The following is a 27,887-nucleotide window of genomic DNA, read 5'->3' as shown; positions in this document are numbered from 1 at the left end:
ACTACTACAAATACTATCAAGTATAATGTTTTTCGTTTTTTCATTGTTGTGCACAGAGCTACATGAGGGCTATTTATGCTACTGATACTGTGAAGGTTAAAAACTTCTGTAACTTGCGTTCTATTATTCTCAAAAAACAAAAGTAGAAACGATTTTCAGTTAGTCTAGTACGCTTACCACTTGAGCGTACTCAAACTTTATGTTCAACTTTAACTCGTAATCAAACACTATTACTCAATATTAATTTTTTTACATTTGATTATTACTATAAAGTTTGTAAATTTAATATTAAAAATAAAACATGTATAAAGACAAAAATCTGGTCTATCACTAGTAAACCGTAAACGGTACAGCCACGCTATATACTTTAACCCTTAGTTTAGGCCTAGGATCCTAACTCCATGTTACCCAAGTCTCTCTGTAATTTGCACCTTCTATAAGCGAATTTATATAAACAGCTAAATAATTTGAAAAACTTGTCATTGTGAATTGCAATGCTATAATACTATCACACTAACAGCGTTTGTAATGAAAACGAGAAGAAAAAATTAGTCATGTTTCGGCCCCATGATTCTTAATATCTAAACTCATAAAAACTATACTAAATATTGATTTTCAAACTTCTTTATCTGAATATAACTAAATTTTACTTGATACAGTATAAATATAAAATAATATGTTAATACTTACAGATTATTCACGCTTAAGGTCTGGCTCAAACACTGAATGTAACAATTAATACCACGGAATAACCTAATCAAAACTTAAGCCTATAGCGTATACTATCTTGTCAAAATGTACTGAACCTTCACAGCTGGTTCTATTCATTAACACGACATCTTCTGGCGTACTTTTGTAATTGATCGATATTGCGGTAGAAGAGTTTACAGTACAGTATGATCTTGTTTAGAAAGTTAGTAAAGTAATTCTGAAAGCATAGAAAGAAACAAAACCGTCATCAATTACAACTATGTATAAAAAACCAACATATTACTTGTGCTTAATATATGGTGGAATTTATAGAAGTGTCATTTTAAAAAATACTGCAATACGGTTTTAACGTTTAAACTTATATTTTCCATTTTATGCTTACCACATAGACCTCCTCACGACAAGCTTCTAGCTGAGAGGTGGAGAGGTTACAGAATGAATTAAACCATCTTTAACAAAACAAAATCAATACAAGTTATCCCTTCAACTGAGAAGCAAGCTCATTTTGTTTAACCTACTATCCTAGGTGTTGATCTGTTTGATGCTATCCACTTTTAAACGGGTTCTTAAAAAAAATGGAAATAATTGAAACAAAAGTAAAAACATAAAACTTGGAAATCACAACTTTATTTATTGCTTTGGAGAAAGTTACTGTATTATTTTCAGATTCAGGATTCGTTCATGAAAGGTGCAAAAGTTGTGTCGCTACACAAATAATTAAAGAAAATGTTGTGTGCCAAGGTCTGTATATTCATTTAAAGTATTGGTCCGCTGTTGCCCGTATTCTAGTTCCTGTTAATTATGTGGTGTATAGACATATCATGCGTTTTCTAACTTCTTATTCTTATATGGGAACAATTGTATATTTTTCTCTCATTTATTCATGTGCGTTTATAGTTTATAAACAAGTTTGTCAAGAGAGCTGTGCAACAGTTGTCGATGTAATACTGCTGCCTCTGTACCATTCATCTAAGATAGCCCCTTTTGTTTTCTTGTGGGAAGGACAGCTAAAAGGTTGTACATAGTACTTGAAGTTAAGGAACCATCTTTTCCTTTGGCATTCAAGTGTTATCTTGAAGTTATGACCTACCTTTCAGTGGGAATGACCACTTTGACGCAACTGACTTAGCTAAGTAATATGATATATATATATATATATACTTATTCAATTCAATACCTCAAACAACTAGATATGGAATCACTTTTAAGAGAAAAACAATTTTGGATTCAGATTTCCAGCAAATGCGATTGCCAGTTGTGGCAAGTAAATGCGCATATGTTGTGCTTATGAAATTAATAAACATTGTGATTGTACACTCATTGTTGTAAATGTTCATTTCGTCTCAACTTAGAGTGCATTTTATTCTGTAGAAATTAAATTATTTTAATAGAAAATTCCAACGATAAACTAGTTTTAGCCTTTTAATCATTTTGTTTATACTCAATCACAATGCTACACAATGGACTATCTATCTTCTGCCCATCAAAGATATAACCCTTATAACGTGGGGACGTTATATTTTTACAGCCATTCCCACTATTCGTTGGAAAATGAGTAGCCCAAGAGTTGGCGGTTGGTAATAATGACTAGCTGCCTTCCCTCTTGTTTTACACCGATAAATTAGGGACGGCGAACGCAGATAACTCTCGTGTAGCTTTGTGCGAAATTCAAAAATAAACAAACAGACTCGCTAACTACGAAAGCAATAGCTCTACCACAGAATAATCTGCGCCTAAATTTAGATTTGAAACGAGGCTATCATGTTACATAACAAAGCTTGCTCTCAGCGCCCATTACGTAACTCCAAAGATGTTATGTCACTGTCTGGTCACATGGTGTCTTGCGTGCCATGCACCCATATTAAAACACTTGAGATGAAGTTACGAAATGTTTTATTGGTTTCAGTACTGTTTACATTTGCCTTTATTAATAAAAATATTTCATAATAGCAGATTGTCAGAGTTGTGCTGTGGCTGTTTGTTCTAGCTGTAATAAAACTCATAAATATGAGTTAATAAATGAAAGAGTACAAACAAATTTTATCCATTCCGAAAGAACAAGCATGTGTGTTCGAACCACGTGATGATTTTCAGGGAAATTAAAAGTTGAACCACTTGGTTGTGAAAGCAAATCAAGACAAAAATCACAAATGATATTGAAGTGTTGATGTGATATTATACTATTAATTATTAGTAATATCATTCTACTGTTCTCTTAGCATACGTAGTATTATTGAGATACAATAAAAAGGAAAGGTAATACTCAGCAAAATATTCACTTTATAAGTACATATTATTCCCATGTTTCATAAATAACAGTTTTATATTTAATCACTAGATGGCAGAACAAAACATTGTTAAATAACGACCGTCAGTGATTTAATTGCACAAACGTGACATCTACTAAAGCAATTTCATTAAAAATAAAAAAGAAAGACAAAACAATATAATTTAATATTCAAGGTATTTAGGAGATGAAACATTTATGCAACTGACAGATCTGAGTACATGCTATTAATGTCTGAGTTTAAAAACACCATTTTTTTTTTAACTATCAAAACAATACATTTTATAGCAGTCTTTAAATTTTCAATAGAGCCGAGCCTGGTAGCTGTATGGGCATCGTACGTTGTGATTTGGGATCGGTGTGATGTCGTCCTTATTAATAGACATAACCCTACCATGTGGTTGAGTCGACAGTATGTATATGCAGTGAGTTGGCGCGAAGTTGGAAGGTATATATTTTATAAACATTCCCAGTATGCCAGTACATTACTCCATGGTGCTTTTGCCCAATTTAGAGGAGCTATTCCACTTGATTGTCTTCTTTTTAAATCCAAAATTACAGAAACTGTTATGATATTAATAATATATATCACCTTTGAAGTACAAAAATAAAACAAATGTTTATTTATCAAACTAGTCCCCAGGAATCGTTTTAAAAAAGAAGGGGGAACAAGTAATAACAACAGTTTGCAAAAATTATGTATGATGTAGAAATGGTAACATCAAAAATACTGAAACAAGGTAGAGATGAAAACAGAAAAATCGCAGAATCTCCGGACATTTATAGCCAGTAAGTGCTGACTCAATCTTATTAGGTTAAGGTTATTAGCCACTGTAAGACTGTACAGTAGAATTCAGCTTAGATGCTTTTATTCAAACATGAATTCGTGCAACTGATAAAAATTCATTATTTAGTTGTAGGTAAAATTTATTATTTGGAATATTTGGTTACTTACGTTATGATTTTTGTGTGGTTTTGTATATTCGTCTCTACCTTGTTCATGGACCTTTTGGTGTTGTTTATGTGTATATCGTATTTCATTTCTGCAAATTTTTATAATCTCTTGTTTGTCCTCTTTCAAAACATTTCCATTGAAGTAGTTTTATAAATGAAAATTTGTTGTAGTTTTATAATTCAATGATAATAGATATATATATTGTTAAAATCACGTCAGTTTTGTCAGTTTCTTCGTTTCACCTCTAGAATGACCTCAGATATTGATATAATACCATATAACTGGTTACAATCGATTATTAATCATCAATGGTCACAACCAATGGAACAAAGCAGCAAGGCTATATGCGGCAAACATCCGGTAAAGAGGTAAAATTAAAGTAAATTTAGTAAAATTCATGAAAAGAAATTAAGGTAAAACAAAACAATGTTTTAAAAAACATAAATAGCATTAAAACCAATGCCTACATTTAGTCTACAGCGGTAAGAAAAAAACTACGATAATACAAGTTGTAAAGGACTAACAGGTCAGTTCAAAAGCCACCGTTATTCAAACAACAGCGTTAGTCACCTGAAGTTGGCCTTTCCAGTCCTGGTGTCGAGTTATTTGACATTACGGCCATTTTCTAATGTCAAATCCAATTAGATGGACTTTGATTCTTGAAAGAGAATCACATTAAAAAAGGTCTAATATAAAAATTTAAAAACTTAAATATCATTAAAAAGATCAATGGCTTTTAAAAAACTAAAAACATTTCTAAGATGGACAGTGTCACCATCACCAATAATACTGTCTAACGTTGTGCATAAACCTTGGAACAGAACATGTTTAAAATGATGCCGATAACGACGGTAAGACAGTAAAATGTGGCTTATTGTCACCTGAGTGTTACACAGACAACACACTGGTGAACAGTTCTATATAAAAGAAAACGACGAGTTAAAAAACTGTGACCAATGCATAATCTAGTCAGAACAACTTCCTCTTTCCGATCCTTACAGAAGTAAGACGGACAAAGTCCAATACAGGGTTTTATTTGGAAAAGCTAGTTTTCACCTTGTTCACTCCAGGTCAACTGCCAGCTGGTATGGAGCCGAACCTTGAATATAGGACCATAGACCATGTATGGAACAGGCCCAGCAGTGATAGTGCCAGAGCAGATAGATTTAGCTGCGGTGTCAGAGAGCTCGTTCCTGCGAATACCAGCATGGCCTGGTATCCAGAAAAACTGGATAGAAGTAGATGTTAAAGAGAAATGGACCAGTCGGTTTCGGATATCGGCGAGAACAGGGTGTGAACTAAAGTGAAGCGATTCCAAGGCCAGTAGAGAACTAAGCAAGACAGTATAAATAGTGTAGTTTTAGTACTGCTTAGCTTCTATGTGATTCGGGGAAAGAAATATGGCATACAGTTCAGCAGTGAACACAGAAGCTGTAGAGAGGATTCTGCGTGCAACCACTGAACTACAACAAACAATGGCAGAACCCGTACAGTAATCTTATTTCATACCATCTGTACAAGTAGGAATGGAAAGATGGTTTCAAAGATGTGAAGCAAATAACAGACACTATTTCCAATCGGATGTGTCTGCTTTCTCAGATGACTTAAAGACAGGTCACATTTGGGGACTGCAAGAAGCCATGGTGGGATGGGCTGACCAGTGGATACAGCAAGGTTATCCAAGGGCAGACACAATTCATCCAACTGCACCTGGATAGGAAGACCAAAAGGAGCAATGGCAGATCGTCTGTTCTGAAAACGTATTGCCCACTGAGGAAGGAAAACAGAACCCCAAGTGGGATGCTTTGTTAAGGAACAAAGTTTCGAAGCATATAGTAAAGATAGTTGCAAACAGCAGAGATACAAAGAAGGTTCATGAGACTCTACTATAAGCTCTGAACTCAAGGAATGCAGAAAGCCCTAGTGCAGAGCCAAAGTCCTTGATGATGAATGGGGTCCAGCATCTTTAAGGCCGAGGTCCTGGCAGAGCCATAGACCAGTGATCCATAGTCAAGTTTGGAATGAATAAGAGCACGATATATCTTTAGCATAGAACATCGATCCTCTCGCCAAGCGGTGGAAGAGAGAACACGGAGGCTGTTCAGTACTCTTGTACATTTGACCCGTAGCTGTTTGATGTGTGGTATAAATATCAGCTTATGGTCAAAGATAAGCCCCAAGAACTTTGTCTCAGAGACAACAGGAAGCACAACTTCACCAATATGGAGTTCAGGATCTGGGTAAAAACCCACTAGGCGATAAAAGTGCATGCAAACAATTTTAGAGAGAGAGAAGTTAAAGCCGTTTGCTGTGATTCACTTCAGTAAACGATCGAGGGCAGTCTGTAGCTGCCGCTCAATATACCTCATGTTCGACGACTGATATGAGATGTAAAAGTCGTAGACATAAAGTGTGTTTGCAACAGTAAGAGGGAGTTGTTCAGTGATAGCATTAAATTTTATACTGAAAAGTGTGACATTCAAAACACAGCCCTGAGGGACTCCAAGTTCCTGTGGAAAAGAAAGAGAAAATGTCGAACCCACACAAACTTTAAACCTCCTGTCAATTAAAAAATTTTAATAAAAATGGGCAAATGGCCACGTAGCCCATATATATGGAGGTCTCGCAAAATGCCATACCTCCATGTTGTATCATAAGCTTTTTCAGTGTCAAAGACTATTGATACAAAATGTTGTTGTTTGAGAAAGGCTTTTCGGATTGACATTTCAAGTCGAATAAGGTGATCCATGGTGGAGCTCTGTCGTCGGAACTCACACTGGGTGGGCAGAGGAGGTTGTTTGATTCGAGGAACCAAACAAGACGAGCATTAACCATTCTCTCTAAGATCTAACAAAGACAGCTCGTTAAAGCAATTGAATGGTAATTTGAAGAAATCTTGGGATCCTTCCCAGGCTTAGAGAAAGGTAGAAAAATAGCCTGGCACCAGGCATCAGGAAAAAAGATTCTTCTGCCATATCTGGTTGAAAGCAACCAGAAGAATAGCAAGAGAAGCAAGAGATCGATGGTGTAGAATTTCATAGTATACATCATCAAGTCCATCTGATGTAATGCCAAACAGATGAAGGGCCAGTTTGATTTCCACTAGTGTAAAGGGACGATTACAGTCATAGAGACAATCAGCTCGAAAGGAAAGAGGTGATCGTTCTGCCCGAGTCTTTATGGCTAAGAAGGTGGAGGAAGAAGAAAAAGTGCTAGATACCCGGCAAAAGCTTTCACCTTGAGTATCGGCGATGCTTGGGTATCAGCTACTTCGTGGCCATCAGAGAACAAGATCGAGAGGAAGACAGAAATATATTGCCCACTGACATTTCGATTCTTGTCCCGTATGACATCCAAGATTCCTTTTGGGTTTGACGCTTATCCACCAAGCATGCACGGGCCTGCTGGAAAGTGATGCGGTGTGAGAGTGTGGTATGTCTACGAAAAATATCCCAGGCCTGTCGTTGAGCCTTCCGTGCCATGTGGCAGGCAAAATTCCACTACAGACGAGGATATCGTGGAAAACATGTCGAGGTTTTAGGAATACAGTCAGGCTACTGCTGCCACACAATCATCTATTGATGGCTTACAGGCAATGGCAGGATCAAGTTCTGCAAGAGCAGTGAAAGGGGCCAGTTTTCTTGATCCAGCTTCCACTGAGGCACGCGGGTCGGGTGGCAACGACCACGACCAGTCTCTCTCAAAATTAAGGAAAATGACCACTCCCTCGTGAATTATTGTCAACTCTCCATAAAAAATGGGAGAATAGTAAATGGAAGCAAACTGAGAGATCAATAGCAGTAAAAGACTGACTAGGTGAATGAAAACAAGTAGAAGAACCTCTACTGAAAAGAGAAAGGTTGTGATCAGAGAGCATACACTCTACGGAACGACCTCTCCTATCAATATCAGCACTTCCCCAGACAAGATGATGTCCAATTAAGTTCCCGAGGACTAAAAAGGGAGACGGCAACTGTTCAACGAGAGCATCAAGGTCTGATTGATCATAGGTCTCTCCAGATGACAGGTAGAGAGAACAAACAGTGATGGTATGACCCAAGGAAACGCGGATGGCTACGGCCTTCAAAGGTCTGTACAGTGGCAAAGACAGGACGGGCAGATGTTGATCAACCAACAGTGCCACCTCTCCATGCACTCGTCCATCACACAGTTGTTATTTCTGTACAAACAAAATCGCCGAAAGTTGATTGTATCGACACGTTTCAGAAATGTTTCCTGTAAGGAAAGACATACATGATGGTGGAAAGTAATCAGTGTTTTGATGTCATCCAGATTATAACATAAACCTCGATAGTTTCATTGTGTCAAGGTGATTATTTTTATTCATGTGTAGGCGAATTGGGTGGAGAACCCTTCTGTTTACGACCACGTTTTTTTTCTTTACTTTCTTTATTCGAGGGAGGTCTATCAACCTCCATGGATTCTGTTCTGGATCGACTGGGCAGGTGTTTGCTGTTGAAAGAGAATTCCAGCAACTGAGGAAGTGAACGAATGATCATTTTGTATGTTAGGGTGGGAGAGAAGATGTACCCAAGGAAATGCCAAAGGAAGTGGATATTTGAGTTTGCTGGAATATATGTTAGGGACAGAGGTGGGTGTTGAAATTGATTCATCAACTTTTTTAACCATGGAGGTCAAAAGACTTTTCATTTGGTTTGAGAACGACTTTTTTGGAGCCACAGAGAGATCCGTCTGCACTCCTACTGTAGTAGTGGAACGAAATGCAGCAGCATACGTCCGAGATGAGGTGGTGAACAGCACATTTCGAGCCTCAGGTTAAGTAATATTGTGAATGGTTTTCAAACGCTGCACCTCTTTTTCTTCCAACCATTTAGAGCAAGAACGAAAGTAGGGCGGGTGAGAGCCATTGCAAATGATGCAATAAGGGTCCATTTCACACTCAGACATCATAGTCCTTACCACTGCAATGAGTACACGTCAAGGAACCACGACATGACGTCATCCAGTGACCAAACCGCTGACACTGGAAACATCTGAGAGGGTTTGGAATGTATGGCTGTATCTTGCAATTAATATAACTTGCCTTGATGGTGGCAGGTGGACGTGGTGATGTCAATGTCAGAATGAGGATATTGGTCGGCATTGTAATTCCATCTTTGCAAATGAAGATACGCCTCACTGTAGAAATTCCTTATGTAGAGAAACCAAGGAGAATCTCTGACTCGGGGATGTTCTTCAAATCCCTCTCAACAATAACTCCTTGTAATGAATTCAAAGTAGCATGAGGTGTAACCTCAATTGGTATATCCCCAATTACCTTTGAATTCAAGAGAAGTTCACTGTGTTGGGATGTGGATGTTTCCACCAATATGTTACAGATCGAAGTTTCTTTATTGATTTAGGAAAGCCAGCAAGTCCCTCCAGTTTCCTCTGAATGAAAAAGGGAGACATTTGCACTAAAGGTTTGTTTGAAAAAGAATGTTGTATAAGAAAATGAGGTACAGATGTTAAGTGTTGAAGATTGCTGCTCATAATCTTCAAGAAGTAGTTTTACATATGGATTGTTTTTCACTATTTTATTTCAGTTTTAATTTGGAGGATCCATAATAAAAAAGAAACATTTCGGTTCCCACTGACCCCACCCACCTTGGAGCCCTACGAGGGGACGCACTACAATACCAAACAAGGACAATGCAGCAACACCAGGGTTTTGTGAGCATTATACTTAAACACCAGCGTCACATTCAATATCCATAACACCTGTTGAGAACATTCAACACTGGTACTTGATTGACTCTAGCCCAAGTGAACCAGTCGATTAACCCAAGGGGGCCACCTTAAGGCCGTCCGTCTCACAGGAATTCAAGGCCAATGTGGTGTGTTAGGGTTGGACACCTCAACTATCATGATCCTTTCCTCCCCTTCACGTGTCATCACGCACAGAAAACACGTGGGTAAATGTTTAGATCCCAGAGGAGGTAAACTGAAAGATCAGAACCTTCCCTGGGAGTTCCCTTCACCAAGTAAAGGAATTCACACCGATGGAATAACCTTGACTTCTTAGGATTTAATGTTAGGGAACCTACACTAAAAAAAAGAACATATGGAAAATATATAGCTGTGCCATCCCAATATTCATGTTTGGAATATTTTTGGCACTGCCATCCCTACATCATTTTACAAAATTTTTTTTTTTGACAATTTTTTTCCCCTGGCTGAAAATTACTATATCGATGAATGTGTATTTGTTTATTATTATCCGTTCACTTAATAATATAGGTGTTAGCTTCCAAAAGACACTGATTATATGATGTACAAAGCATGTTACAGTCGTCTAATGTTCATCTATTGTTGTCTGGTAATTCTGTTTCACCCTGTACTTGAACTTTAAATGGATAATTATAACAGTATTTACGCCATAAGTTTGATTTTTCAGCTTATATTAAACACTACCTTGCTTAGTAATAGCCTGTCGCATTATGTTTAAAATCACACAGAGTTATGGTCCCAACCTTGGCTCTCGTATATTCAAAATGTTTTGTGCCAAGTTTCTCTATTTAAATAGTTATTCTCAAAACCGAAAAGTAAAACTGGTATAATACTGGTTACACATATTCTGTGTTAAGAGTTGAGGTAATAAATTATAACACTTGTGTGGATATTTGTTTTTCTGAAGAAAAAAAAACAACCTTTATAATGAATCATTTCCCATCCGAAATATTTGTTCTTGAAGCCATGTTTAACCTAAAATTACCAAATAAATACAAGGGGTGACGCTAACTTTGATTATTATTTTCTGAGAATATATTTTTGTTTATTTATTTGTTATTATGTACAAAGCTGCACAATAGGCTACCTGTACGATGCCCACCACGGGTATCGAATCCCGGTTTTTAACGTTAAGTCTTCAGAATTACTGCTGAGGTAATGATAGGTTTCTCCAGATTCCAAGAGCAACGTTCTTCGTCAACTATTTCTTGTGCACATTACATAAACCAGACTTATAGATTTTGTGTCGTTACTGATCAAAACTTATCACCCCATTTTGTTATTGTGCTCACACAAATAGTTTGATTTCCATTATAAAATAATTCTAAAAGTATTTCACCAGTGTTCAATTATATCCTTCAATACTTTCCTGTTACTGATAGAAGTATTCGGAAAAAGTTGACAAAGTGTTAAAGATCGAGAATAGTTGTTTGTTTTTGAATTTCGCGCAAATTTCACGAGGGCTATCTGCGCTAGCCGTTCCTGATTTAGCACTTTACGACTAGTCATCACCACCCTTTGTCTTTTGTCTTTGTTTTGGAATTTCGCACAAAGCTACTCGAGGGCTATCTGTGATAGCCGTCCCTAATTTAGAAGTGTAAGACTAGAGGGAAGGCAGCTAGTCATCACCACCCACCGCCAACTCTTGAGCTACTCTTTTACCAACGAATATTAGGATTGACCGTCACATTATAACGCCCCCACGGCTGGGAGGGCGAGCATGTTTGGAGCGACTCGGGCGCGAACCCGCGACCCTCAGATTACGAAGTGCACGCCTTAATGCGCTAGGCCATTCATCACCACCCACCGCCAACTCTTTGGGTTACTCTTTTAACAACGAATAGTGGGATTGACTGTAATGTTAAAACGCCCACACGGCTGAGAGGGTGAGTATGTTTTGTGGGACTCGAACTCAAATCCTCGACCTTCATATTGCGAGTCGAGCACCCTAACCACCTGGCCATGCCAGGTTAATACTAGTTTAAAAAACCAAGAATACCGTGGTTTCAAACGTATTACAACAGTATCAACCAAAACTGTGCAAAATATGAGATTTATAGTTGATTATTTCTGTTTTATTATTACGTTTTTTATAAATTCAATTTCAAACAGGTTTGAAGTATAGGCACATGCAAACCACTTGAGCAGTATCTAAATATTAAATCACACAGTGATTTACCAGCTTCAAATTTGATTCATTTATTTATTGTTTGTTTGTTTGTTTGTTTTTTGAATTTCGCACAAAGCTACTCGAGAGCTATTTGCGCTAGTCGTCCCTAATTTAGCAGTGTAAGACTAGAGGGAAGGCAGCTAGTCATTACCACCTACCGCCAACTCTTGGGCTACTCTTTTACCAACGAATAGTGGGGTTGACCGTCACATTATGACGCCCCCACGGCTGAAAGGGCGAGCATGTTTGGCGCGACGGGGATGCGAACCCGCGACTCTCAGATTAGAGTCGCACACCTTAACACGCTTGGCCATGCCGGGGCTATTTATTCATTAAACTGACATAAGGCACTAGAATTCATTAATTATATCTAGTTTGACTTAACATTTTATTATTACTAGTTTCTATTATTTGTTTTTATACAATAAATACATGAAACTAATTGCAACAATAAATTAAATCAAAATAAATTAGATAAACTCAACAACTTGTCACATTTTAAGCATCAACAAGGAAAATTGTTCATTTTATTTAAAGCACAAAGATCTAATTTTTATTTGTTTATATCTCCGAGGAACATAAGCAGTTGCCTCATTCGTTTCTTGGCAATCACAGAGAATTTCTTCGAAGTCTTTATTCATCTATTATAACGTTTAACTGTACAGAATTAGGAGTAAGGTCCATATTATCGATAAAATAAGAGTATTAATTTGGCACAAGGGCATGTTGCTATAGTTTGATACATTTTTTAAATAGTATATCTAAATAGAAAAACAGCACTCGCATAGAAGAAACTATTATAGGTTTGTTTGTTGAATTTCGCGCATAGTTATTCAAGGGCTATCCGTAACTTTGAAATGAGAGACAAAAGGGGTGGCATCTAATCAACACCGTTTACCACCAACTCTTTGGTTACTCTCTTATCACAGACACTTGAAATGAGTGGAAAAGCGAGTATCTTCGATGATTTCGATTCCGCCAGCCACACATTGCTGACTTGGTGCCTTGTATACCACATCATAACAGGGAAGATGAAATAATCCACTATTCAACATCTCGGAACACGGAAGAGCTGATCAAGAACCTATATAAACATGATAGCATTGTCTGTTGCATATCCATATAGCTACTTCGCATGATATTGATAGATCTTCACCGAAACTGCCATGAAGATTCGTTAAGAAGATACAGATGTGGATAGAAATTGTCAAGTTTCCAATTCGTTATTTTTACCACTAGATCGTTCCTAACCTTATTTTGGCACAAGATTTGGCGAGTCCATGGAGAGAGACATACAAAATTTCACTTTCGCAACTTTTACTATTTGTACAGTTACGTATAAGAAAACAACTCTTCATGACTTAAGAGAACCTTTCGTTACTCATGTATTTCCGAAACTTCCTCCCAGGGAATTGGGTACTTTAGCTAGCGATACATAAATTGAGATTATGAGAAGGCTGTTGATCGAATACATCTTGTTTTTTCATTGCACTTGCTTTATATCTTTGTCTTATATATTTAAGCTTTTACCATTTATGTTGACACATTATTCTTTAACGAGATTTTCTATTTTTATTAAGAATTATATTTAAGTTAATATGTACATATAACACATATAAACAACCATCTTCTTTTGTACGCCCTATTGAAAGTTCAATGATCCGGCGCGACTCTAGAAACTACAGAAATTACTTCTATGTTTACTTATGTAACGTGCAACACTCGACATAAAAATGAAATTTGTTATCCGAACCTTGAGTGTGCGGCAAGTCCTGTTGCTTATGGACATGATGTACCCAAATATACTGCACCAACGACTCATGCTATATTTCCCTCAAATTCAGAAATCTATAGAAATTATTATATGGATTGTTCTCAGTCTGAAGCGTCTGGGAATGTTTAAACAAGATATCAGCAAGATAAAGTATCATGGAAAGTGAAACATCAGCATGATGGCTGATTACTGTTACTTATTGAAAGAAAAAAAAAAAAAAGATGTTCAAGATGTAAGAAATCCCATAACGTTTTAAGACTAAAATGTACAGATTTCACAGTATAAGAATGAAGGTACACACCTTCATGCGTGCGTATGGGCGAGGGATGGGGGTAATATTGTTCTCGTCAGCGTGTTTGAATTTTTAACAAGAAAAAAAATTCATTGTGGTAAACGAGAATTTAATGCAAAATTCTTTCAGAGTTCTAAAAAAACAAATTACGTGATTGACAAGAAGAAAACCATTATTTTCGGAAGTACACTATGGAAAATCCATACAAAACTTTTGGATTCAAATCCATAGGCCTGTAAAATCAAATTTTTGGCAGTTTATTTTATGATGATTGTTAACTACTTGCAGTGTTTAAAATATCATAATGCAAGACGAGCAGTTGTAAAGAACATCAACAAGACTAGTACGTTTAAATACAACTACTGAAAGTATCCCATTTTGAACGCAAGAATTAAACGAATATATATTGTCCGACCATTTATATATTGTGTTAATGTTTTGTTTGTTTGAAACAGTCCACATTTAGTTATCACAAACGTATTGTAACAAAAAGGTTTTTCTTGGCCATAACAGAAATTTACTGATTTTGTCTATTATGTGTATAGTGTATTATATGTATAAAAAGCAAATAAAATACGACATTGGCCATAGCAGAATTTATTGTTATTACTATCATGAATAATACAGTAACAAGCACAAGACTTTTGCGTGTGAACCAGAAGTTATCTTCAACTGCACAAGGCGGCAGAACAAATTCAGGAAGAAAATAAACGTTTGTGCATCTTATTTGCCGTTTCCTGTGACCATTGAATTTACTATTAAACGTCTTTCACAAATCTCGATTTCCTATTTAAAGTGCCATTTCGATATCATGCTAAAAAAATAGGGTACATTTCCACCTCCCCAACTATGTTCTGCCACCTATGTTTATCTATAAAATACAAAAAGCTTGAAACAGATTTTCTACAGCAAGAAGCTGCTTAAAATGTTAGGCCTAAAACAATAACACTGATCTGTTTTTAGCGCAGTGTAAAAATAACATAAAAAACTTCCAAAATTGCAAAGCATTCTAAAGTATAAATGACGAATTATAATAACTAATACAAATAAGGAATGACATACTTCTGTTAAGCTTTCAGAAATTAAGCCGATTAATGAAATGTAAAGTAGATAATCTTATATGTAGTAACACAAAGCCTCCTAAAAACAAATTGGAGGTTTTTTTGTAAAAATACCATTGACTTTTTCAAAGTAATCTGCCCAAAAAAAGAAATCAAACCATTGCTACAATTATACAAATCGTTACAATTCACTGCGAAAATCAAACTTTCTACAATATAAAGCTGTTAAAATCTCTAACTTAAAACATTTAAAAAACCTGAAGTTTCATATATTAGATATGGTTGATAGGAGTTTTATCTATTTTATTTTACTGAAGCGAGTTTTATCTATTTTATTTTACTGAAGCGAGTTTTATCTATTTTATTTTACTGAAGCGAGATATTCAACAGGTTTGAATTTGAAATGTGGAAAAATATTGAAAAGTAGGGGATCCTATTCTTCCTCTCACAATGAAACATGTTTCGCGTTTGTTTACTTTAAATACGTGATCACAAAACAGAATAAGTTACTGCAAAATAAAGCTGTATTTTAAATGTAGGCCTGAATTATACTAAGTGAAAAACTTAGTTTTTGGTGTTAAAAGGAAAAATAGGAGACTTCACTATTATTGTAATCAGTTATTTACCGATATGGATTATAGTATACAAAACAGTTTACTTCAAGAGGTAAACATCCAAATCGCCCATCTATACTTTATATACTAATTTCTTGTTTAACATTACATTGGCTGAATAATGAATGTACAGGAGGCATAATAAACAATACAAGAAAGTCTCAAAGTAGAAAAAGTTAACTGTATTTGTAGATACTTTTAAAATGTGTCAATTAGAATGAATAAAACAGAACTCCGAACAAAAAAAATTAACTGCTAGTTTCTTTACAAGGAATAAACTGCATTACACATTCAGGTAGTAAGTACCATTTTAACATTTTGAATAGCAAGCCTGATATGGAGAGAACCGTACAAAGAAAGACTTACATTGTAACAAGTTCCAATGGCCTTATATTGGTTTTAGTTGATATGTAATAGTGATTACGATTGAATCACTCGGCAAATAACTTCAACTTTCAAAACATCAGGTAAATAATAGTCTTATTTTAATTACGATATTCCATGTACAGAAAGCAATAAGACAATAACGTAACGATGCTCTGAAGTCTGAAATACACTAATGAATTAATACAATTATGTTGTATTCAGAACAATATTGCTTGTTGATAAAGTATTATTTGGAAACATTATGACATTGGATTAGTAATCTATGTAATGCCGGGCTTTATGTCGCTTTTGATTTCGCATAATTGTGGTTATTTAAAGTTGCAAACCATGCGATACAAGTTGATTTTTTAAATTTAAACTGGGCACGCAATTCCTTCCAATGTTTATCACTAAACGAACAACTAGTTGAGAAAAAATACAGTTTGTTTATTCGATTTATATAAAAAAGGTATAAAATTCCAGTTACTTTAAAACGATCGTTAAAATCGTAAACTATTTGGTTAAATTTTACACTTAATCGAATGTCTGATTCGACGGAAGACTTAAGCAAGACGACTTTGTACGCTGTAGTGTTCAAAACAAAATTCGATAGATTCCAAACAGTTTGTAATTACGTGGCAACGTTTCATGTTAGTAGAATGAAACTTACATAAAGGCGAAAACTACGATCTTTTAAATTGTCAAACAACTTAAATTGAGCCGAAATGTATTTAAATAGTTCCAGAAGTTACTACATTCTGAAGTCAGAAGAACTATAAAAACTTGTTTGCATTCCTAGGAACAAAAAGGCTGACTGCTGAAAATAAAGTTAAGAATTGGATTTTAAAAAAAAACACAGGAAAATGAAGTTAAGTTGTTTTTGACGTTTCACGAGCTTTCATCGTTATCGAGTTTGTTTATTTAAAAATTATTTAAACGATAGGCTTGCTGTTACTTCAACTAAATAAAGCCAAAAAATATATTAAAAACATTAAGTAAATACAAAAGACAAAATCTTGAAACTCGTTTGTAAGTTTCTTTTAATGACGAAGGCGTTAAAGTTTAAAATTCAGTAGCTATGAAATTGAAATAAAATTTTAAAATCGATTTTACTCGAAAACTACTCGACTTTAAGTATAATCATTCGTCGATTATAATTTGTTCAAAATATCGAAATCGATATCATAAAAATGTTTTTTAGCTTCCTGGCAGCTTTACTTCCCATCTTTAAAAATTTATCAGTAAACCCACTTAAATTCTCACTTATGAGACAGAGACCATGATGTTTTTTAGCAATCTAGCTACTTTTTCGATCTCGCGAGTTAGATAGTAAAAACGTTTCGGTTTGATTAGAATTAAAGGAAGAACGGATACTGCAAATACGAAAATTGGCTTTTGGAAAGTAAAGTAAAACCAAATAAAAGTAGATGGTATTTTTCATTAATAATTATACTTCAATAGGAGCTCGCATTCTTTCAAATACGGTAAAGTATTCCTTATAACTAAACTGAAACGTTTCAGAAAAACAATAAACATCGACAATAGACTACCACTGGGCTTTACGTTAAGGAACCAATCACAAGTAGCAACGTTCACTATCAGTTGTGAAACATTCATAGCAAGAGCCTCAGAAATCTAGACTTTTTTCAATAATAGCATCATTCCCCACGTAGTCAAATGAAGATTACAATGGATCAACCAGAATCACATTTTAGAAGTTTAGTAATTACCCTTACCAATAAGTTAATTATTCTTCTAGTTTTTTGTTATAATTAAATACCAGGGTATCATTCGACAATCTACTAGCAAGTCCATCAGGAACTAAACGAAAAATAAAAAGTTTCTCCTCAGAATTCCAGTCTATAGGCAGCGCAGCTCGTCTCGTGATCTTGGAGATTAATGGTGCATCTGTCCGCTGATGGAGCAACCTCTATTTTATTGGCAGCCAATGCTTCTTGATTTAGGGCTATCCAATAACCCATAGCATCAGTTTCATGTGTTGGGATAATGGTCACTTCAGCATCTTTATCATTCCAACCTTGTTTAGCTTCCAATAGAGCACTGAATGCTTCTTTTGTTGGATTGGTGCCACTAAATACGTAATATCGTGCTCGTATTTTCCTGAAGAATTCTACATCACAATAATTCGGGTCTCCATGGTTTGGTACGTATGTTAAATCGACGTAAATTGGGTCGACAAGTCCATTTGTTGTCACGACTTTAGGTTTTCCTGTTAAATTGGTCTTCTCATTTCTAGGAGATGCAGCTCTCTCAGATGTAGGTGTACTTTTTCCGTTAAGCAATCCTTTCTTGACATTAAGATTTGATTTAGTAGGAGCAACAGGTGTTCTTGTTGATCCTTTAATAGCCGTTTTGGATGCAGTTTTATTTCGCTTAAAGTCTTGAGAATCGGGTGGGGTAGGTAAGCCCAATGGCTTATCCCAGTTATCTAAGTGGAATTCCTCATCACTCCTGTTAAACTCTGAAGATTTGGTATGGATCGTCATTGCACTATCTTCTTGCAACTTCTCGTACTTTTGCGATTGGAAGTCATCGAACATCGGGTTCTGCATACTGTTAAACTGCGACTGATGGGGAAACTTCGAGTACGCAGGGTCAGTAGAGTAATCTAGCATTTCTCCGTCATCTTCTTGGTAGTAGGTTCTGTTGCTATAACTATAATGGGAAGCTTGCTCTTCATAATATGGATTACCATCATCTTCTGAGGAAGAGGAAGAAGAACTGTCACGAGTAATAAAGCTATTAGGTTCTTTATCTTTTATACCGAGTGGCAGATTGAGCCCTTCATCTCGAATTGATACTGCTGTAGAAAACCCTTGGTAAGCAGGAAAACCATCTGAACCATAATTATCAATATTTTTGAGATGATCATGTTCTGTCAAATTTGATGATTGTAACTCCATTTTTTCATCAGCAGTTATATCATAACTAATTCCAGTCTCGCTCGTCTTTGAATCAGTTTGCTCATAATTTCGCGTGTCCTCAAAGGAAGTCGCCTGTAGATTCTCTCTCGCTAGATCAGTTGGGGCTGCTCCAAATAATTCGCTTGAGGAATGGTGTGGAAAAGAGTCTTTATCACTGCAAGTTAGTTCTTGATACGCAAAAGCTGATTCGTCATTTTTGATATCAGCATTACTGACACCAAAATGATCTTCATAATTCTGGTGGGATGAAGACAAAGGGGCCAAATCAGAACTTTCTTCATATAGAAATTCCTCTTTATGAGGGTCAGTTTTATCTATAGGGAATTCTTGCTCATTTTTATCCCAAAAGACGTCTTTAGTTTTACATTCAAATGGAATGTCCGTGGAATGCTTTTGAGAACAGAAATCTCTCTCAAGATCTTCCAAACTTCCTTCTGTGAGATGTTCTGTCAAATGTGGAAAACCACTCACTGGTTGACTTTTTCCTGTTCCAAATTTGTTTCATTAGCGTTTTCCAAATATTCTGTTTTTTCTTGCGTGTTATGATGTTCCGTTGAGTGGTCACGAGTTTTGTCTTGCACTCGCTGTTTGGCATCTAGAGGAGACTGTGGTTCAGAAGGAGTAGTGCCTTCTGAAATGCTAACTACTTCTGGGTAGTTTGCTGTCAGGGTGCTTCCGTAAACTGGCTCTTCTACAACTGGACTTGCTGATCTCTCAGACTCATCTTCTTCAGATTCTTCGTATAATGGTTGTTCAGTTAGATCCTCACATGCTTGTGAATGTTGGCCAGTAACGTCATATTGTAAGATATAGCTGCCTGATTCAATGTGATCCTCTTTTAAATGAGCATCAGGTCCCACATGTTCATAAAAGTCTTGTTCACCTGGTGGAGTTGGATATCGAATCATTTCGCCATCATCCTCAGTTATTTCCTGTTCATGTTTAATTGCATTATCGTGTGCAAAGTACATTTCATCTGGATTCATGAACTGAGTAATTTCTTTTTCATGGGGAACAGCATGTATAGCTTCTTTTATCTCCAAATTCTTTTCATGGCTGCTATTAGGAAAACCTTCACTAAAAGACTGATCAAACGATTTTTCAACTTCTCCACAAGGAGTGCCATCTTCTGGAAGAATGTCATCACTCACAGCATCTAACGTTTCAGAAGCTGAATAATCTTTATCTGAAGTATGTGGTTCCGACTTAATACCTAACTGACTGCCCAGGACGTGTATATGATCTTTTAATAACTCTGCAGTTTTCTGTTGGTCTAAGTTATTTTCGTGAGAAATCATTTGTTGTTCTTTTGAATTCTTTCCAGTTTCTTCTTTTTCTAAAGGGTGCAAGTACAAAGATTCTTTAATTTCGTTTATGGTATTTCTATGATCAAAATCAACTTGATCGTTCTTGTAATCTGATAATTCAGAATCATATTTATTTAGGTAAAAATCATCACTACCCTTTTGGTTATAACATTGGTTTGCAAGGTTCTCAGGATTACTTTCTCTATAATTAAGATTAAAACTGTCGATGGGAAGAGTGGATTTTTGTTCTTCGCTAGCCAAACTATATCCATGGACATTAGAATATCCAGCGGAATCTATAGCAAACATTTGTTCACATGCATTCCCTTTTAGCAATTCTTGTTCAGTTGGGTCTAATACATTTCCAATGGCTTCTTTAACACTGAAACAAAAATCATCTTCATTTTGGTGAGCAAGTTCAGTTTGGTTCAATTGGTTTTCAAGTTCTTTTTCTTGAATCTTATCAAAGATAGGAATCTTAGTGTGCTCCTGTAGGACTGTTCCTGTCTGTATATCAGACATTTCTTCTGTAGTGAAGGAATGATTTTCACTTTCTTCCAGATGAGTAGCTAGAAGTCCCTCCGTCTCAGGTATTTCGTTTTCTGAAGGTATTCCCATATTATTCCCTTTATTATGATGGAACTTCACATCGGAGATGCTTAAAGCTGATCCACTACTGCCACTTTCTTCTGTAAGCTTAACTTCTGTAGTTTCTTTTTCTTCTGTATTTGTTTTTACATTAAATTCATCAAAACTCTGTTCACTTGTAATCGTACTAGCAAATAATTTATCTTCACAATCAAGATTTTCAGAGTCATCTTTACTTTGCTGGAATAGTTGAGTTTTATCCAGTGTTTGATTTTCAGATATATTTTCCTTATAGTTATCTTGATCTTTTAGATATACTGGCTCCCGTGGGAAAGACTCTGGCGACTGAAGTTCTTGAACTGTTTGACCTCGTTCTGACATTCCTACATCAAAATCATGAATATTTTCAACTGTATTTTGACATACTGGTTTTTCGATATCCTTATCCATCTGGTACTCGCTCTTCACTATCTGTTCATCACCTACACTCGAGTCTACGATCGTACTTCTATCATCAGCAACACCTCCATTAAAATACTGTATATCTGTGCCAGGTGCAGATTTGCTACTTTTGTCAGTGAAATTGTCTTCAGTTTCCTCTCTAATTGTTACCCTTTGGGAATCTTCCTCGAATAGGTCTTTCTCTACTTCGTAGAATCCCTGGCCTTTAGAGTCAGACACATAATTGTCAATGGAATGGAGGTCTTTGTCAGCAATTCCACTATCCATCTTGCTCCATCCTACACCTGCATCAGGCACTATGCTACCAAACTGAGTTGCTTCCTCGTCTCCGTAAACACGTTCAGCGTAGTCAAGCTCTTCAGTGGTAGTTCTCAACTGAAACTCAATTTCAGCTTCACCTTTTCCTTTTTCACAGAGATTAATTTCAGTCATCCCATTAACTTTGTTCAGTCCTTGGTCTTCGTCACTGTCCGTCTGAGGACATTTCTGATCACTGGATACACTCGGAGTTGAGGTTACTCTTAAGTCATGATCTTCACCTTTTGGCACATTTTCCATCCGAGTTAATACTTCAGAAGTATCATTCGTGCCATGCTTTGTCTGGAAGCAGTCTTGTGTATTACCCGAAAAAGTTTCATTTTGAGGTAATCCTTCAGTTTTATTAAGAGACACATCTAACTCACGTTTATTACACGATATTACTTCGTTGTCAAGTTTTACTTCGTCTTTTTCGCTTTGTATACCTCCAGTTTCAGTTATATCTTTGGCTTTATCAGTTAACACATACTCGGATAACTGCTCTGTTTGAGGTAATACCTTTTCATTTATTTGACCCAGATACTCTGTCTCGGTTACTACCGCTTCTTTAACAGTACTTTGATCGTAGCCGACAAGATTTGCGTTGTCAAAGTCTCCAGTGTCATCACTACTTGGTTGAAAGAGGGCCTTTTCAAGAGAGTTTATGGTATCCGTTTCGGTCTTCGTAACCATGCTAATCAAACTACCGTCTTCATCCATTTTTTGGACATCTGTAATAACACTACTCTTGGCCTTAAACTCCACTTCAGTATCCAAACTTCCTTTTAATTCTATTAAACCAAATGAAGATTTTTCCTCCATTTTTGGATGTTCTTCTACTTTTGTAGAGGCCAATTTATGTTCTTGTTTCTTAACGTTTTCCATTTGTTGTGGTTTTCTTACAGATTTAGAACTAGATAGTTTTGTAGAGTGTTTTGGAGAAGATGTGGGAGTTTTTTTGCTCGTTTCATTAGATACATTCGAGATTTTTGTTGGGGTTTCAGGTCTCTTAGATTTTATTTCAGCTCTTACATTTTTATTAGCAATTTTAGTTTCCACAGTTTTCTTGTTATTTATATCTTTAGCGCCTTTGGTTTTCCTCTCAACGCTAGTAGCAGTTTTTAAGGTGCTATCGGGTTTTTTTGCATCCGAGGATTGTAATTCTTTCCCTTTCCTTGTAGGCGTTACAGTTTTGGAAATGTCTTTACTCGATTCAAGACTTTTTCCATCAACTTTTGTTTCTAATTTTTTCGAATCAATATTTTTCTTTAAGTTTTTAATGGGGTCAGATGGTCTTCTTTCCGAAGTAGTTTTGTTTATGATAGCATTGTCCTTCTTAGCGGTTGTTACGTGAATCTTTTGAACGGTTTTCTTTTGTGGCCCAGATGGTGAAGAGGTGTTAGGTTTTGGAAGAACTTTAGCCACTGGCTTTTCGGCATTTTTTATCAGTTTAGGTTTGTCCCCAACAGTTTTCCGGAAAACAGATTGAGTGCAATCAAACTGCTGTAAAATTTCAAGATCTTTTATGGTTTCTAATCCTTCAAAAATCTTGGATTGTGGTGCGTTTCCTGTAATTAATATCCTAGTAATAGGGTCTTTAAGGTTCGCAGGTCGCCATACCACAAGAGCAGATATGGATACTAAATCTGATAAAGGTATTGAAGTGTCGTCACAGGGCTTCAGGCCATTTTTAGTGCTTAAAAAATTGTCTTTCTTGGAGCTCCACTGTTGGAAGAATTCTTTCACCTCTTTCTTCTCTTTTGGTGGATTTAAAACGTACATATCCAAAGTACCATGACCCATCTTATGATACAAAGTCAGAGGATCTGTACCATTTTCTCGAAAACAGAGATGTGGCTTCAGGTTCAAGTTATTAAGATTGTTCAGGAACTCGTGACCTTCGTCAAGAATGCTAACAAGAAGGTCATCCTTATCTTTTGGGACCTCATCACAAGGAGAATCTTTTCCATCAGTGATATTACAGAAGATGTAACCAATGTGTGGAAACACGTGCTCTTTTTGCTTTCTCTTAATTAAAGATGTAATTCCATTTAGATTATTCTCGTTCACTCTTGTAATAATCATGGCATCCAGCCTGTCAATGTGACGAACAAATTCCCAAAAACATGGTTTCCTTTCAAAGCCACCATCTACCAACATATTAAAACCACTGATTCCAAATAAAGCACAATTACCATCACCTCCAGGAAAAACATATAGAGTTGGTCGAGTGAAACGAATGTTTCCTACAACTGCAGACGGCTTCATCATTTCTTCAACAGAACGGCTTACCAAAAACTTATTCAGATACTGCAATAGTTCTGGACAACCAGGAAAAGATGATGTTATATCAGGAGGGTTCAGAAGAACACAACTCATGTTCTCTGTAATGCTAGACTCGCACCAGTCTCCTTCAGCTGTACAGTGGACATGTACAGAACATTCAGGTATCTTCATCAGAACACACTGAACGTCAGGATTATTGAAAATCTCAGAAAAGGCTTTAAAACTAAAAGCACCATCTCTGAGAATCCAGGAGCCAGATCCAGTGAAAGCATAACCAGCGTAAATGACGTGTTTATAAGCCGTTGAAGAAGAAAGCAGATTATTTAGACACTGTTTTAGAACACTAATTTTGGGATTCAGGAGTACCTCCACTGCCAGTCTTTCTGTAGAATACTGAACAATAAAATCTGGAAATAAAATCGAACATTTCACTTGTTACGAGTTCTGCAATATGTAATAAAATTTAGTTGGTAAAAATCATCCTAAATTGAACATTTTTAATTCAAAAAAAAAAACAAACACATGAAATGTTACGATTATAGTATGTATTAAATGATTTATTTAACGACTTTAAAAAAAAACAACAGTTTTTCACATAACCTCCGATTGAAAAAAAAAACAACATATCGTAAGTAACACCGAGTAATACGAAACTAACCTTTCTGTTGTTCAGGGTTGAACTCTTTAATGAATTCATCCTTCAGACCTGTCAAATCTGAGCCAGTTTTGGTTACATCCCATGAAAGTAGTCCTGTGAAAGACAAACAATGACAATAAATTATAAACACGCGTTACCCTCATGAAGTTAAAAGTTTTAATTAGACATTTCTTTACACCTAATGTGTGATCACATCTGAAGATTGACATCCGATGAGTATCTTTAAAGTTGCATTTCCTAACGATTTGCACTAAAATACGATTACTTGTTGGAAGTCAGGCAGAAATACAGCTTTCATATGCGTTTTAATGTTAATATTGTAACTAACTTTCTGAAAAGTCTGTAAATTCTCAATTGCGATTGTTTCTTAGAAACTTGCAATATATTATTCCTTGCACTAGCTTCGCCGAAGTTCTCACCTCAACTGTATATGCGGATTAAGTTCACGAATCGATTTCCTTAGTAGCCATGGTTACCGCCTACCAAAGCGATTCTATTGTATTGTACTGTTCGATTCTGTTGCATACAAATCTGTCTAGCTTTTCCTCGAGTGCGTCTGTGATTTACAGAAGGAAGAGTCGTGGAAGTTTGGTTAAGATTAGTACCTCGTGCAGATGTTACGGTCGAAAATTTAGGACATTTGTATTGAAACTTAAGACAACTGAATGTTTCGAAAAAACCAAAAAACTTCAATATCATTCGAGAAAAAATAAAGTTCTGAACATCACAATTGGTTCTCTTTCAATTTAGATTGAAGATCGGCTTAGAAGTACAGATTGGAAGTGTGGTATTCCCACTGTTGTAGTCAAGTTTCGACTCAGACTAAGTTATTTATAAATCATGTAGAATGATTTAGAATAACTTAAATTTGAAGGTTTATTCTCACAAATGTCGAAAGCAGGATTGAAAAGTTAAGAATCCAATTGTAATTCAAGTGGATTTAGTAATCGTTAAAAGGAACTAAGAGACGTGTATAACAAGTAGATTCATTGTTATATTACATAAGGTTACCGCTGTGGTGTAGCGAAATATTTAGAAACTATTACTATTGAAACGTGTAAAACATTAAAATTGGATCTGGATGTTTACTTTTGGATTAGTTTGTTTAGTAGTTCCTCTTAACGATTCCTTTTCCGGAAAAGGAAGGCTGTAGTTTGAGTTTTGGGGGCATGCTAAAGTTATCGACACCTTTGTTTATTATGTTTTTCACTTTTTTTTTTACGTAAGAGCTCGTGTGGTTCTTTCACGTGGGAAGTATTCGATGGAAGGAAGTCAATTGGATCGGTTCAAATATTTCCAAAAGCTGATTACGTGACTTAAAGCTTTGGTGATTTCTGACAATTTAGTCATAATGTAGCAAGCATCGAGAGTCAAGCATGAACGAAATCAACTTTGAGAACTGTTGTCGAACCATGTTTGACCGTATAGCGAGTGCAATTTATAGGTAATTTACACGAACCAGAGTTATAACAAGGGTTGGGTAAATTTGATGCGTGAAAGGAGCGACAGTTAATATATCACAATTTATGTAGAAAGACCTTATTGTCTAAGATCTCTTCGCGTACTAAGTTTTGTTTAAATAGTTTGAAGCTATAAAGATCATAAATTATAGAATGCATTAGTATCTACACGAAGTTGGAACATGTTTTCTTTAGCTACATAATTGTGTTGGAAAATTCATTTTTCCCCTCAAGTTAAAAAGGACAGGTAACAAAGGTTAAAAAGATTTAAGTGTTCCTTATCATATCATGTTAACATAATGCCCACGAGAACAGAACGGGTGTAAACATACGTCTGTGTATCTTCTGCGCCAATCATGTTTGAATGAGTTGAATTTGAACAATAATAATAATAAAGTAAATTCCACAGTATGACATGCATTATTGTTATAGTGGTTTAATATTAGAATGTGTTATTTACGCATTTATTTGAAAACTCAATTAAATACGTGAACGTTAAGATATTAGTGACCTCTAGTTGAGAAAACACCAACTAAGTGTTTTGACACAAGTTATTCCTGAGGATAACGTACCAGATTAAAAATGTATGTTTACACACTTATTCCAAGTTAAGCAATACTATATTGTTATTTTCATAAAAAAACTTATTTCCCAATCTTGTCTACGTATATAAACTTAATGTTTAACACTATTACCAAGTCTTGGATATAAACAAGGGAGAACACCGAAAGGTTCATTTAGTCTCACTATCTTAACATTAGTGTTACTCGTATGTTCTGTTATATCTAATTAATTATATTTGTTAAGTGCACATGTAATTAGCACTAGCCCTGATAAGTTCCATCAAATATACATATTATTGCGGTGTTGATAGAGGCCAGAGATACGTTCTAGACAGACGTTGTCAGGGGTTAATGAAATCCTACTAACACCAAACCCTTGCTGATGAACCAGTAGACGTCACACATCTTCCACCATTATTCTCACACATGTTTAGCACATTCGAAGTTTTCCGTGGAGCCTAGAATTTAAGTTTGGCACAAACCGACGTTTTCATACGACGAACATTCTTTGGAAGCAGTTTTGCACTCCAAATAAAGCTATTTTAACTCGGGTTGTCGTTCCTTCTGCACGTGTAGAACTTCAAGTACATTACCATCAACGCAGATTTACACTTCTCGTAATTAACAACGAAAGGGAATATGTCCTAAATAACAGCAACTGAGAAACGTACTTCGATCCTATTTTAATGTATTATATATTAACCATTTTAAAGGCCCTTAAGAACACTCCTTCTTTAGGGAACTTTGTTTGCATCATTATATTATGCAAGTTAATTGGCAAACTACGGATTTGAATGCAGAGGGCCACGATTACTTAAAGATACGAAACAGCATCCAAAACGTGTAGTGTGGAATTACTTGAAATTAAAAAAAAAAAAAAAAGGACATTTATGCAACTGTCTTGTCTAAACCGCCTTCATTTACAAAAATATAGAACTTTAAGAAACTTCTAAAGAGGAAACAGAACGGTTAGTTTGGTAAAGGTTAAGACCACGCACTCGCCATCAACAGGCGTAAAATTTTTTAAAGAACTTATTAACCAGTGGAATGGAGGGGGGGGGTGATAATACGTAAGAGTTATCCTTCCTTTACTTGCTGAGCTCTCCACACACGTGTTTGACGTTATTTCAAAAACTAATGGCCTGCGACAAATTTACTATAAATGTATTTATTTTAATATCTGTTTGATATACATTTTGAAATGTACATAACATTAACTCTATTGCTAAATTCTTTAGATAATGTTAGAGATAGATTGTTAAATTCAACAATACTGGTATATTGACGACATTTCTAGAAGTTTTCTTCTCAAGCTCATAAAACGGTAACCATTTCAACAT

General features: G+C 35.8%; 3 protein-coding genes across 5 annotated transcripts in view; all 3 read right to left on the bottom strand.

The window, feature by feature from the left end:
• Positions 1-1,121, bottom strand: part of LOC143239269 (tyrosine-protein phosphatase non-receptor type 9-like) — a 58,868-nt gene extending 57,747 nt beyond the window's left edge. The window contains exon 1 of one of the 3 annotated variants that reach the window (XM_076480200.1): positions 1,094-1,121. The gene's annotated coding sequence lies outside the window, so the exon portion shown is untranslated. Of the gene's footprint in view, positions 1-690; positions 828-1,093 lie in introns of those variants that run through there. The other 2 variants (XM_076480187.1, XM_076480193.1) reach the window with 2 other exon arrangements.
• A 13,400-nt stretch (positions 1,122-14,521) lies between these two features.
• On the bottom strand, positions 14,522-18,905 carry LOC143239331 (uncharacterized). The gene has a single exon (XM_076480312.1). The coding sequence runs from the start codon at positions 18,903-18,905 to the stop codon at positions 17,829-17,831; it is 1,077 nt and encodes a 358-aa protein (XP_076336427.1). The 3' UTR covers positions 14,522-17,828.
• Positions 14,522-27,887, bottom strand: part of LOC143239325 (uncharacterized) — a 27,266-nt gene continuing 13,900 nt past the window's right edge. The window contains exons 2-3 of the mRNA XM_076480299.1: positions 24,525-24,617; positions 14,522-24,273 (exon numbers count right to left, since the gene is read on the bottom strand). Coding sequence (XP_076336414.1) covers positions 19,394-24,273; positions 24,525-24,617 — 4,973 coding nt within the window. The 3' untranslated portion in view covers positions 14,522-19,393. The remainder of the gene's footprint in view (positions 24,274-24,524; positions 24,618-27,887) is intronic.

Source organism: Tachypleus tridentatus, chromosome 2 (assembly GCF_004210375.1).
Source record: "Tachypleus tridentatus isolate NWPU-2018 chromosome 2, ASM421037v1, whole genome shotgun sequence".
NCBI lineage: Eukaryota > Metazoa > Arthropoda > Merostomata > Xiphosura > Limulidae > Tachypleus > Tachypleus tridentatus.
The sequence above is the reverse complement of the archived record's forward strand: the minus strand, read 5'-3'. Positions and strand labels throughout refer to the sequence as shown.

Excerpts from the sequence above, each read along its gene's own strand:
- LOC143239331 (XM_076480312.1), bottom strand. The coding sequence starts at position 18,905 with ATGGAGTTACAATCATCAAATTTGACAGAACATGATCATCTCAAAAAT.